Source organism: Dipodomys ordii, unplaced genomic scaffold (genome assembly GCF_000151885.1).
Source record: "Dipodomys ordii isolate 6190 unplaced genomic scaffold, Dord_2.0 Scaffold168, whole genome shotgun sequence".
In the NCBI taxonomy this organism is placed as follows: domain Eukaryota; kingdom Metazoa; phylum Chordata; class Mammalia; order Rodentia; family Heteromyidae; genus Dipodomys; species Dipodomys ordii.
The window spans coordinates 1,037,273-1,051,439 of record NW_012267384.1 but is presented as its reverse complement, the minus strand read 5'-3'; the positions used below and the strand labels follow the sequence as shown (position 1 = coordinate 1,051,439).

At 34.1% G+C, this 14,167-nt stretch overlaps 1 protein-coding gene across 1 annotated transcript in view; it reads left to right on the top strand.

Annotated features, from left to right (window-relative positions):
* Nucleotides 1–14,167, top strand: part of Akap6 (A kinase (PRKA) anchor protein 6) — a 465,374-nt gene that overhangs the window by 402,223 nt on the left and 48,984 nt on the right. Inside the window, exon 12 of the mRNA XM_013033451.1 lies at nucleotides 12,401–12,616. Within this exon, the coding sequence (XP_012888905.1) occupies nucleotides 12,401–12,616 (216 nt within the window). The remainder of the gene's footprint in view (nucleotides 1–12,400; nucleotides 12,617–14,167) is intronic.

Sequence of the window (14,167 nt, the reverse complement as noted above, 5' to 3'; positions counted from 1 at the left end):
CTGTACAGAGGAGTTACTGTTACATGAGTAAGGTAATGAGTACATTTCCTATTGCCTGCTCTGGTTTTGAATCACAATTCTCAGATCTCAGTATCGTGAGTAGCCAGGATTACAAGCATTATCCACCAGTGTCTGGCTTCAAGGTCTATTTTTAAATAGATGATATTCAGGTAGCTGGAACCAATTAAGAGAAGAAAATCACTTTCATCTACTCCCCAGAATTACTTTAAAATATTTCTTATTGAATCAATAAGAAAGAAAACTTCAACGGGTATTGTAAATTGGTTTCAAAATAAAATAATGGAAAGATAAATGATAATACCTTATCTGCTTATGAAAAGCATGATTGTAGGAGTTAAACGGAAAGTATTTTGTAATATTATGACTAAGTTGTATTTATGCGAACACGACTTTTTCCTTTTTTGCTAAAGTTAGTTTTTGTAATTTCAGAATAGTTTAGCATCTTAACAATAATGGACATGTTTTTAAAAGATTATTGCCAAAAGTATATTCTTTATTCCAGGGAGATTCTGTAATAGATACTAACATTTTAGTAATGATATAAGCAATCTATAAGCTATTATGGTTTTCTTTAGAGTGACTTAATCTTCATATTGTTTTGTATGTCTGGAATTTTAATAGTGTTTTTAATTTAGAAAAGAAAGTATATAACATATTACTAATTGCATGTGAATATGAACTAAGAACATAACTACTGAATTCGATTCTTAGAAACAAACATATTTAAAAGTACTTAACCTAGTATAGAAAAAGTGACAACGAAATTAAAGAATGTCACATGGGGATAACAGCAGCTTTCATGGAATAACACAGCTAGGGTCTACATTTTCAGAATAGTTAATATAATTTTGGTCTGCATCTTTAAAAAGGTAGGAAGGATAGAAATGTTTCCTTTTGTATTACATACATATATAATAAAATATATGTAATATATTCTAAAAATATACAGACTAACAAATGAAAGCAGAAACAATTAAATATAAATGTAACGATTTGTAATTATATTTTCCCTTGACAACATCTCTCATCTAAAGTCTCTAAGAATTTATGGTATTTATATTCTAGAATTTATATTTATATTTCCTAACTGATTGGTAAGTATACAAATTTGGAAGAAAAAAATCAGAATTTTTTTTTAGGCCTATGATTCAGGTTGATCAGGGCAGGGAGATAAAAGTGACTATGTTGTTTTTGGACCTATGTTATCTACTGGCAGGCAAATAAACAAAGGGGAAATGATTTTTATGAAATATGAAAATAATCACTGGAAATATTTTGATTCTACATGATCATAAGAAATAATTTAGTCTTTTGAGTCAAGGCTCACATTGTCATATACAATTTTATAACTACTTTGGCGTACAGCCCACTTTTCTCCAAGGAGTGGATAGAGATGTGTTTTGTGAACCAATTCAGGGGCTTTAATACTATTTAAAAAAAATCTAGACTTTATATTGAACAAGTCAGTTTGCTATTTTGAAAGAAGCTATAATCTACTTAAAATTGTCATTTTCTGTTTCTGACTTGCAATTAGATGATATTTCCAAAATGTTATACCTAGATTCTGCTTCTACCATCACCATAATTGAATGTGACAGCCAAGATATTATATCAATACATTTTCCATAATTAGCAATAAGGATCCTGCCAAGGGTTAACTAGAAAAGTTTCATAAATATTTTCTGCAAATGGTCCAGAAGGCAGTATTATGCTTTTGAAATCTGCTAATGTAGCAAAGACTCATGACAACTAGGAGACAAATCTGTGAGCAAAACTGTTTGGAGAGAATAGTTTTGTAGTATATGATATATGTTATGTTAATGAGATTATTAGGACTCTCATCTATTTTATTATTGGAGACCAATTTAATAGAGGCATTTAAAAAACAATATTTCTGCCTGACTCCTAGAAATGAAGAAGATACATTGATATAATTGAGAGCAAATGATTACGTGTCATGCCATTTAATCATGTCATTTCTCAATTGCTATTTTTTGCACTTCACTGCATATGTATAGAATATTTAGCTTCCTGAGTTAAGTTCCTGAGTGATAACTGAGTTTGGTCTCTATATGGACTGACATTGTTTTGAGATTTTACTCAATATCTAAAATATCTAAATATTATTTGCTATATTTTCCTTAAAATATGCAAGTCATTGTTAAGGATAATCAATTTAAATATTTGGACTTAAATATTTGGATATTTTGGATAATTACTCCTTTACAATTCCTAAATGCAAATCTGTACTTGTAACATTTGAACACAGCATATAGTTAAGAATAGAAATATCAGAACCCAAGGAGTTGCTGACCTCTTGCTAGAAATGTTAATAATCATTTGCCAGGTGATTATTTTCTATGTTTGTTCAATCTCTTCTTTGTTATTTTTCTAATGTACATCTTTCTCAGCAAAGAGAGTACTTCTACTGTCCACTAGAATATGAGGTCTGTGAAAGAAGTTTTTTTCAAACATTTAGAATAGTGCCCTTATATAATTGATGTATATGTCCAATTAATTATTTGCATTTTTCTGACTATGCTATCATAAATATCCTGGATGTAACTCTTGCATAATTACTAATTCTTCTGTATATGAAGTATTTTAATACCTAAAGATGGGTAAAAGATTGTAAATCTGAAAGGCATGGAATCTGTTGCCTCTCTTGGAAACAATAAACCTATGACTGTAGCCACTTCTGGTTCAGAGTGTAGACATCTTGTAAACGACATCAGCTTTTTTTCAGGTTTTAAATTGTATTTATTTTATCATAATTTTTGGGGGGGTCTGGTCGTGGGGCCTGAACTCTGGGCCTGGGCGCTGTCCCTCAGCTCTTCAGCTCAATGCTAGCGCTCTACCACTTGAGCCACAGCACCACTTCCAGCTTTTTTCTTTTTGCTTATGTGGTGCTGAGGAATCGAACTCAGGGCCTCAGGCATGCAAGGCAAGCGCTCTACCACTGAGCCACCTTCCCAGCCCCAAATTGTATTTATTTTAAAAATTATTTATACTGGTTTATTATCTTAAGTATTTGTACAAAGGGGTTCTACTCAACATGTTGTTTATGAGTACAATGCATTTGATCAGTATCAGCCCTCCCATCATTCTTTTCCACCTCTCCTAACCTACCCATCCTCCAAGTCACCTGGCTTCATTTCACATACCTTTGTTGAATGTTATGACTGTATTTACCTTGCTTCAGCTTTCTTATACAAAAAACAACTTAGTATAGTGATTTTGTGAATCAGCTTTGGAATCAAGCTTCCTGTTTTAAAATCCTACATTTGCTCCTTATTAGTTTTATTGGTTTTGTGAGTTTCTTAACATCATCATACTTGCATTTACTCATATATAAAATAGATGGTGGTCCATATCTATCTATCTATCTATCTATCTATCTATCTATCTATCTATCTATCCTACAGTGTTTCTATAAAGATTAAGTTAATCCATACATATAAAAGTACATACCCAAAAATTTAGGAACACATAAATATGCATAAAATGCTAGTCATCAATATAACTAATCAATAATCATGTATCAGGAGATTAGTGGTATTAATGAAAATAACTTTTTACTTAGAAGAGTATTTTCAAGGTCCTTATAAAGGGTATATAAGTGATTCCTTTTTATTGTTATCTTTAAGTAGTTGTTCAAAGGACTTGCCACTTATTGCTAAATAATATTTCATTGTATAAATATGTATAACATGTTACGTTTTATTTATTCACTCATAAATCAATGGGTATTTGGGCTGTTTTTGCTTCGGGATATTATGAACAAGGTTGTAGTGAATATTCAGGTTTTTGTCTGGTCATAAATATGCACCTCCAAGTGAAATTACAACAATGCTATTCAACTTTTTGATGAAATGCCATGCAGTTTTCTAAAGTGACCAACATTTTACAACTTCACCAGCAACATATGAAAATTCCAGTTTTTTCATTCCATTGCCAAAACTGTCTTTCTTATTTTAGATGTCTTGGTAGAGTGAAATGATATATAATTGAGGTTTAGATTTCCATTTTCCTGGTGGCCAGTGATAGTGATTGTTTTTTTTATTGACCATTTTTATGTCATCTTTGGAGACTTGTCCACTTAAAAATTGAGTTTCTTGCTGTGGCTCTAGTGGTAGAGCACTTGCCTTGAGCTGAGGAGCTCAGGGACAGTGCTAAAGCCCCATAACTGACAAAGAAAAGAAAAGAGAAAAAAATGAGTTTCTTGTCTTTATATTTTAAGAGTTTTAAAAATATACTTTGAGCCAGGCACTGGTGGCTCACGCCTGTAATCCTAGCTACTCAGGAGGCTGAGATCTGAGGATCGCGGTTCAAAGCCAGCCCAGGCAGGAAAGACCGTGAGACTCCTATCTCCAATAAACCACCAGAAAACCGGAAGTGGCGCTGTAGCTCGAGCGCTCACCTTGAGCTGAAGAGTTGAGCGAGAGCGCCCAGGCCCAGAGTTCAAGCCCCATGACCGACAAAAAAAAAAAAAAAAAAAAAAAAAATATATATATATATATATATATATATATATATATACTTTGAATACAAGTCTTTTATTAGAGATATAATTTGAAGTTATTTTATTCCATTTTGTGGATTGTCCTGTCAATTTTTGATGGCAAAGTTTAAAAATGCAAAAATTTAAAGGAGTCCAAAAATTTCTTGTGCATTTAAGAAGTAAAGTCATTTTACTTTTGATGATCATCTTACATTTTATTAACTCAAAGTTGATGAACATTTACTCCTGTGTTTCTTCTAAGGTTTATATAAGTTTAGCTCTTTAGTTCTGAGATCAATTTTAAATTAATTTTGCATATGGTATGAGACAGAGGTCCAATTCATTCTTTTATGTGTGAATATCTAGTTGTCTTAATTAACACTGTTCCCTGTAGAAACTATTCATTCTTGATTTAATTATAGTAAGATATTTTATATTTTATTTATTTTATTAATAAGCCTCCAATTTTAAGCACTCTTACCATGAAATAAGCCTTTTGACATAAATTAGTATTGACTTTATAAACCTATCTTATCTAATATAGAACAGTATATTTTGTTTCTACATCTGAACCTACTATTATATGTTGATACCTCTTTAGACAAACTTTATCTTAACATCCTATCTCTAAAGTAACTGCCCTGCCACTTTCTTTTATGTCCTTGTTTTACTGTATTGCTCTTGTCACTGATCTTATTTTTTATGGGCTGGTGTGGGTTTTGAACTCAGACCTGATTGCTGTCCCTGAGCTTTTTTGCTCACAACTAGCATTCTACTATTTGAGCCATAGTGCCAGCTTTTTTTGTAGCTAAACTGAAGATGAGTCTCATGGACTTTCTTGCTCAGGTTGACTTTAAACCACAATCCTTGGGTCTCAGCCTCCTGAGTAGCTAATATTACAGGTGTGAGCCACCAGCACCCAGCTGATATTTCTTATAAATTTAGCTATAGGTTTAGTTCATCCCCTTTCATCTATACTGATTAATTTGAATGTAAATTTAACAAAAGCTTAAATCTTGTGTAACTTCTGCACTGCTATCGTCCCACCATGGAAATAGTTGAGCTCATAGAAGATACCCGGTAAGTACATTAAAATGCTGGTTATATGGATGTATAGGTGGATGGATGGATGGAATTTAATAATAATTACCATCATACTCCACTTCATCTTTCATGCTGTTTAAAAATGTTATGAAAATTTCTGGTTGCTTGACCTTTTCTTCTCTATAGCGCAATCCTCCCTTCACTCTATCTTTTCCATCTTTAGCAACTTTTCCAAACTAGTTCTAGTTCTATGATTCCTAATATATCTGTTTTATCTAGTAATGATCTTTTCTGTTTCCCAAGTCAGCACATTTATTCCTTTGCCTTATTTAAACCCTACAACAGCTTGATGAGTTATGTTTCTCACTTTGAGGAATGAATATATTTTTCTAGCCAGATCACAAGCTTCTAAAAGATAATACAGGGGCTGGGGGTTTAGCCCAGCCAAAGGGCGCCAGCCTGGCATGCCCAAGGCCCTAGGTTCAGTCCTCAGCCCTGGAAAAAAAAAAGAAAAAAAAAAGATAATACATATTATTGTAAGCCTCTTGTCCAGCAAAACAAATCTTCTAATAAAATACAATGCATGATACATAATGGATACACAAGAGATCTTATTGATACAAGGAATATAATTCACATGATTTTGCCAATTTTGCCCTCTCTACAATGATTATCAGGATGCAATCAGTCAAAATCATCTTCTGAAGAATAATAAAAGTAACAATAGAGCTTCTTATTTTTCCCTTTATCTATATTCTTCTTTTACCATGGCTACAGTTACTAACATTATCTGCAGTTGATGCCTTTACTTTAAAATTAATGATTATTGTTGTATTCTAGTAAATACACTTTCTAATTTCATCCAGATTTCTATAGAGGAGATTTCTATTTAATTTAGCACAATGTCATAGGTGTTAAAACATTATTTAGTATATGATATTTCATAAAAGGAGAAAAACCTCAAATATTGGATGAAAACAGTCTTAACACAAGTGGTCTGTCATTTGTTTGATTATGGTTTTGTTTTATTTAAGACATTGTCTTGCTATATAGCCTAGTCTACCTCAACCTCAGGATCCTCCTTCCTCAGCTTCCCAAATACTAGGATTATAGTTTTCTCATCACATCTAACCATATCAGTGGTCTTGATAATTATGTAGAACATTATGGAGATCATCAAGAAAATATTGCTAATATAAAGATACCATTAATTGTGCTAGTGTTCCATCTTTATAACAAAATAACCTGGATAGTCAATCCAGTCCATGACTAGATGACCTTGTTGCTTTGAGGCTTTATCAATATAACACATAATGATGGGGGTTTCTGGTGGAGCAAAAAAAAAGTCTTACAATGTAACCCAAGCAGGCCTTAAAGTCAATGGAATTCTTGGATTAGTCTACCAAGTAGCTTGAAATACAAGCATGCACTACTGTACTTGGGCAGCATTGGTAGTTTTAACAACGATCTGGTTGATGGTAATTCTGCTTGACCTAGAGACAGCACTCTCTGGACTTCTGCTCCAAAAAATCTGCCCACATGTAGTAGACAACAACTGCACATGTCATTAAATTAAAATGAAGAGCAAAAACTAAAAACATGCACAGAAATATAGGAAATTATTACAAGTAGATAAAGCTGACCTCTTCACACTGTTTCAACTAGAAAACCTCACCTTTCTGTTATTCTCACTGAGTGTTTCTGTACCCACTCTAGATTGAAGGCAGGTACACATTACATACTCAGATTGCACCCGTGTTGTACTCATCACACCAAATTCATACTCAACAAGTATTGTTAAACAGTTCATCTGTTAGAGGAACTGTTGCCTTTATGAATTGAATGCTTTTTAGTTTCTAAAGAGTTTAACAGATCATCTGAAGCCCTATCACTTTGTTCATATTGACTTCCCTAATGATGTTAAATTGACATGTTGAATAAAAGAGATATTTGATGAGAAGTTGCTTTGGATTTTAAGTTAGGTTTGCTTCTCTGTTTTTCTGTTTATATACTCAGTTGTGGTGGTTTTGAAATATTTTTCTTCTCATTTGTCTTTATTTGGTTCTCCTATTAATTTATTATGTCTGTTCATGGTCTAATTATAGTTATTCCTTTATGTAAGTTTACATCATTTTGTGAAGTAAATAACAGTTTTATAATGACAAGTATATGTGCATACAAATGAGTACAAACCTTTAAGGTAAAATGTTTGCATCTAAGCACACATTCAACATATAGAGAAAAATAAGATGCAAACATTGAAAATATTACCTTCAGTGGTTAAAAAAAGTGAATGAAATCAGTAGCAAGAATGATTTTATTCAGTAAAATGCACTATTTAAACATTTGAAAAAATTGACTGAGGAGGTCAAGACCTAAAGCAATCCATCCAAAAGATCCTAAAATCTTGTGAAATACCATTATGGTTTAAAATCAGATTGACTGCTAATGTATGTAAAAGGAACACAACCATTAAGTTAGCAACTCTCTTATACTGTGACCCAAGATAAATGTGTTTAGTGCATTGTAATTTGATCACTGTAAAGAAAAAATAAAATTTTTACTTTTCTGATACTTTTTATTTTATTACAAATCTGTCTTTTTTAAACATGAGGAAAAATAAGTCATTAAAAGTTTGAAGGTAGCACATAGCAAACTTTATGCCAACAATTATGTTGGAGGTGATGCTAAGATATATCTTTCATACGAACAGAGATAGTCTTGCAAAAGAAATTTCCAAAAAACTATGAAATGATTAGGTTATCTAAATATAGCATTTTGGAATCCCTTTCTTCAACATACTAGTAAGTATTCTTTTGTTCCGTTCTAAATTTCCTTTGTCTCTTCTTGTTTCATAGTTTCAGAGAAGGCAATATAAATATGCATGGAATCAATAAAGATATTGCATAATGGGCCGAGGATGTAGCTTAGTGGTAGAGTGTTTGCCTTGCATGCATGAAGCCATGGGTTTGATTCTTCAGTACCACATAAATAGAAAAAGCCGGAAGTGGCACTGTGGCTCAAGTGGTAGAGTGCTAGCCTTGAGCAAAAGAAGCTCAGGGCCAGTGCCCAGGCCCTGAGGAGGTCAAGCCCAAGGACTGGCAAAAAAAAAAAGATTGCATATTAGGAAAATGCTTCAAATGGAACATAATGAAAAACATTTTTAACTTTTTTAAAATGTCCTATCTCCTTTCCAGCTTATTCTTTTAAGTTCCTGGACACACTGTTCTAAGCTACTTGCTTCTTTTTAACTTACTATTCTTATATCCTTATACCCTTTTATCCTTATAACCATTATCAACTGTCTTGCATTATCTGATTCTCACCATTTTCTTAAAGATTTGTTCAGCTCTCCTAGTAGCAACTTACTCGTATGCTAATTAGCTTCTCTATCTGCATTATACTTACTACTATATATATTTATCTAACTTACTTCCAGAAGGCTCTCAGCTATTTGAAGGAAGGAGCAGTAACTTGCTCACATTTGAGAGGCCTCCATTCCTAAAAGAGTGCTTAGCAAATTGAAGGTACATAGGTGAGCTGGTTAAGGAGGGCTGAGTCTGACTGATTTCTGTCTTACTTAGCTTAGCTTGGTTTCTACTAAATTATTACTTGTGTTTCTGTTTAAAAGTACATTTCTCTGAAATCTAAGCTGAAAAAAAAAACAGGTTACAGTAATCACTTGTTCCTTTTTAGTTATATTTAACATTTTTCTGTGCATAATCATGGAAATAATATAAACTAACTAGTCTAAAAACATTGCCAGCAAATCCACTGATTTTACTTAATATGTGTGTGATTATAAATAAATATGTATATTTTAATGGTTGTCAAGGAAACAAATTTGTATGGAAGAATTTTATTTTTTATCAATTACCTCTCTAGGTATAAAAGTACTAAAACACATCTTGACCATGTATAATTGTCTGTTTTTCTCTTTGTAAGAGTGCACGTATAAGATAAATTATTAACTTAAAATGTATAATGAGTATTAGATACTTAAAATGAGAAAAAATGGAGCATTTCAAGACCCCCCCAAATCAGATATTGAATGTTAACAGTAAATGCTTCCCACCTCCCCCAGGACTGGAGATTGAACTGCGAGTCTCACACTTGCTAGGTGGGTGCTCTGCACTTGTGCCACCCTGTAGCCGTTATTTGCATTGGTTATTTTCCAGGTAGACTTTCACTTTGTGGCTAGACCAGCCTAGGCTGTGATCTTCCTCTTTGTGTTTCCCTGGGAGTAGATGTGAGGCACACATGCCACTATACATGCCACTATGCCAGCCACCGATCTTTTCCTGTTACCTGGGATAACAGGTGCATACCATCTGATTGAGATAGACTCTCTAGAAATCCTTTGTGCCTAGAGTTAGCATCAAACCATGACCCCTCAATCTCCACTATCCAAGTAGCAAGGATGAGAGGCTTGAGCCACTGTGGCTCCTGCTGCTTTTATATTTTTTTAAACACATTCTTCTTGGCTCATTTTCATTAAGGTAGAGGGTAGGAATCATCTGGTTATTTAGTGCACACTTAGTTCAATCCATTGTGGTTTTCCTTCAGCTAAAAACTTTGACATTTTTGGCTTGAAAAATGCAGGTATTTCAGTTAACTTCAAAGAGAGGTTTGCAAAATCCAGTTCCATGACACAAAACAAATACTCTTTTTCTAGCTGTGTGTGTGTGTGTGTGTGTGTGTGTGTGTGTGGTGTGTGCACGTGTGCGTGCACATGCCCACACGCACCAATCCTGAGGCTTGAATTTAGGGCCTGAGTGGTGTCCCTTAGCTTTTTTGCTCAGGGATGGCACTCTGCAACTTGAGCCATAGCTCCACTTCCAGCTTTGTGGTGGTTAATTGGAGACAAGAGTCTCACAGACTTTAACTTCCTGCCTGAATTTGAACTGCCATCCTTGGCCTCCTGAGAAGGTAGGACTATAGGCATGAGGGATGGGCACCTGGCTTAACCTGCTTCTTTTAACAAATTAATAACAAAACAAGAGCCCAAGTCTTCATTAGGCACATTTGTAGGGCTCATTTGAACAATGGAGCTGGGAACAGAGCTAGTTACTTTAGTAGTCCCTCAAATTTATCTTTAAATATCTAGGAGTCTCTTCTCATTCAGCACTGAACTACCAAATGGTATCTGTAAAGAAATTTGTCAGACCTGGTGGCTATTCAAGGAGTTATATAGGAAAATAGCAATGAACATGGGGAAAATAAATACGGATATGTTCTGGAAACATAACTGAAACTACTGCATTGGTAAAGATTGAATAATAAAATTTCTAGTCATATTTTGCCATAAATAGAGGTTTAGGAGTTTGTCATTCACCTTATTTAAAATTCAGAAATATTAAAGGTACAGGGTTCTCTCATTACAGAAATAATAGAATTCCAGCTATTACTGAGTTAGGGTCATTTAAATGGCCATAGCATGCATTATATCAATAAGTGGAACATCTGTATGAAATGTCCACCTGCTGATCTACTACCCCACTCCATGCATATTTCAATGAGCTGCACTTAATCATTTTAAGACTCCTACTAATGAAGCCTTATCTAGATTTACATTTTAAGCACAAATACTTTCAGGCATTAAAACTCTCACACTAAATGAAATTGCATTGTCTTGTTTACCCTTGTTGATTAATAAGCAATCTGTTAACTGTTAGAACAGTCCAATTGTGGCAATAGAAGGAGATTAGTAATTCAGTGATGTTTGTGGATATAATCATCATTTCTCCTGAAGGCTTTAAATTAGAATATCACTTACACACTATCCGTAGGCAAAGAAAGGATATAATATTTTTAGACATGTGTACCCACTATTTTGCTTGAATTGTTCAGCTTAGGGTCACTGCAGCAATACAAATGCTTCTGGGGGCAAAATGTTATTTTGATGCATGCATATCCTTCTTAAATAGTGTGGATGTCTATTAGGAGAAACACAGCAACCAACAAATAGTGTAGTAATAATCCAGTATCTTAATTTCTGTTTCCAGAGCATTATTGCTTTGTTAATCAAGCTTTGGGAGAGAAATATTGCTTATCTTTTTTCAGATAATAGATTTTATATATAAAGATTCTTTGCAAGCTTATTTATTCTCAGCCAATAGAGTAGTGAACTTTTTGCCTCCAAAGAATCTAGGGATGCATTTAAAACATTTCCATTTTCTTTTAGAGGATCATTCTATCTTTTTTGTTTCCTTTGCCCTTGAACTAAAGCATGCCAGTCTGTTTATTTGGCATTCATATGACCTAAATGGTTTATTTTATTAGATTAGAAACTGTTAATTATATATATGTATATCTGTATATATATATGTATATATGTCAAGATGGAACACTACATGTCACAGAAAAATGTCAGTTAAAAAAGGGAAGACAAAGCCAGTTGCTAGTGGCTTCTAGCTGCTCAGAAGGCTGAGATCTGATTGTCTTAGTTTGAAGCCAGCCAGGCAGTAAAGACCTGTGAGCTTATTATCACCAATTAACCACCAAATAACCAGAAATGGAGCTGTAGCTCAAGTGGTAAAGCATTAGTCTTGAGTAAAAAAAAAAAAAGTTAGGAACAGCACCCAGGCCCTGAATACAAGCTCCAGGATCAGCACAAAAAAAATGGGGAGAAAGAGGAAAAGAGCTAAATTTGCTAGCACTAGTTGGCTAGTATATATGCCTTTTGGTTGATGGAGACTTCGTAACCCTTTTTCTTGCCCTATTGTTTGAAACGGAGTCCATCATCTCAGTCTTGTTATGGTGAAAGAGAGTATTTCATGTTTTCAAAGACTCTGCCCTATTAAAACCTCATAAATCGGTCTTTCTGTGTTACAGTCCCTCTGTCGTGAAATCAAGCAGCGACGTCGAGGAGTGGCTTCCATTCTGCGATTGTGCCAGCATCTTTTGGATGACCGGGACACCTGTAATCTAAATGCAGACCACCAGCCCATGCAGCTGATCATTGTAAATCTCGAAAGAAGGTGGGAAGCCATTGTCATGCAAGCTGTGCAGTGGCAAACACGACTGCAAAAGAAGATGGGAAAGGAATCTGTGAGTGTTATTTTTATAGCATAGTAGTCTCATTTCTTTTCAGACAAAAATAATATTTGTAATATGTGCTCATCTTACAAATGGCTTTGCTAAATAATGGGTTAGGTAGCCATTAAATAAAACTATTTGCCGTAGCATGAAGTTATTAACCTTACTAAGATGCATCTTGGTGTGTCATGTTGTCTTTTAACCAAAATCATTTCGAGGTTTTGCTTAACCTTATCATCAAAACTATGAATTCTTTCAGTCATTTTTTTGCATTTATTAATTATGAAATACCCCATGAATGTTTCTTCCAGGAAGTAGCTTGAAACTCTTAAAGTGAAAGAAAAAAAATGTATTCACTTTATAGATAATGCAATGAAATAGTATATATTGTATATATATTAGCTTTCCTTACATGACATGAACAAACATCAACTACTTGTATACTAACCTTCCTGCATGAAGCAACTTCTGATAGATTACTGAAAACAGCGCATTTCTTCTTATAGTCTTAGTCAGTGCTGCAACAGTGGGACTTGTGATTCCTTTTTAGGGTTTTTCAGATTGAGTAGAGATTCAAATAGTTGCTCAATAAAAGACATGTATAAGACTAGAAAATGTTGATTGCAATAAAGAATACATGTTTGTTCTTAAAGCTATAAGAACTGCTTTCCCCAAATGATCTTAATGTCAGTGTTAGTCGAGGGGTCAAGGATCATATTTAACTTACATAAATGAAACACATATACACTGAGGACTTAAAACAGAATGACACACTAAGCTTTCTTGTTCTTTTATATCTCTAACCATGTTGTGCCTAAGGAGTGATTTTCTCAATGGTTCTATTGAATTGTTCTGAGCTGAAATGGTTAAATTTCTTAAGAAGACTTTAAGGTTATTACCAGTCATCAGTGTCTACATAACTGGACATCTTTTTTTAAATGACCTGTTTGTTGTGAAGCTCTTCATCTGGCTTTGAATGTTCAGAGAGTGAGAAGTGGTTATTATTTTTTCCTATACTTTTAAGCCTCTAAGTACAGTAAGAGTCTTAGAATTTAGGGGAAAAAAACAGCTGTAGGAATAGTCCTAATACTTTGGAAAATTCAGACTTGTGTGGAGGAGAAAAAGCTGATTTTCTTTCAAGATTTATTTGAGAGACCCAGGGTTGTTGCACTGAGTCTCTGAAAACAAGATGTAGACATTATTATCTTTCTTTTGAAAAGGAAATTTTGCGTGTGTTTGCCAGTCATGGGGCTTGAACTCGGGGCCTGGGCACTGTCCCTGGGGTCAAGGTTAGTGTTCTACCACTTTGAAACCCAATGCCATTTCCTGCTCTTTGGAGTTAAATGGAGATAAGAATATCACACAATTTCCCATCTAGGCTGACTTCAAGCCATAATCCTCAGCTCTCAGCCTCCTGAGTAGCTAGGATTACAAATGTGTGATACTAATGCCCAGCAAAGGACTGCATCTTTTCTTCCTTCCTTCCTTCCTTCCTTCCTTCCTTCCTTCCTTCCTTCCTTCCTTCCTTCCTTCCTTCCTTCCTTCCTTCCTTTCTCTCTTTCT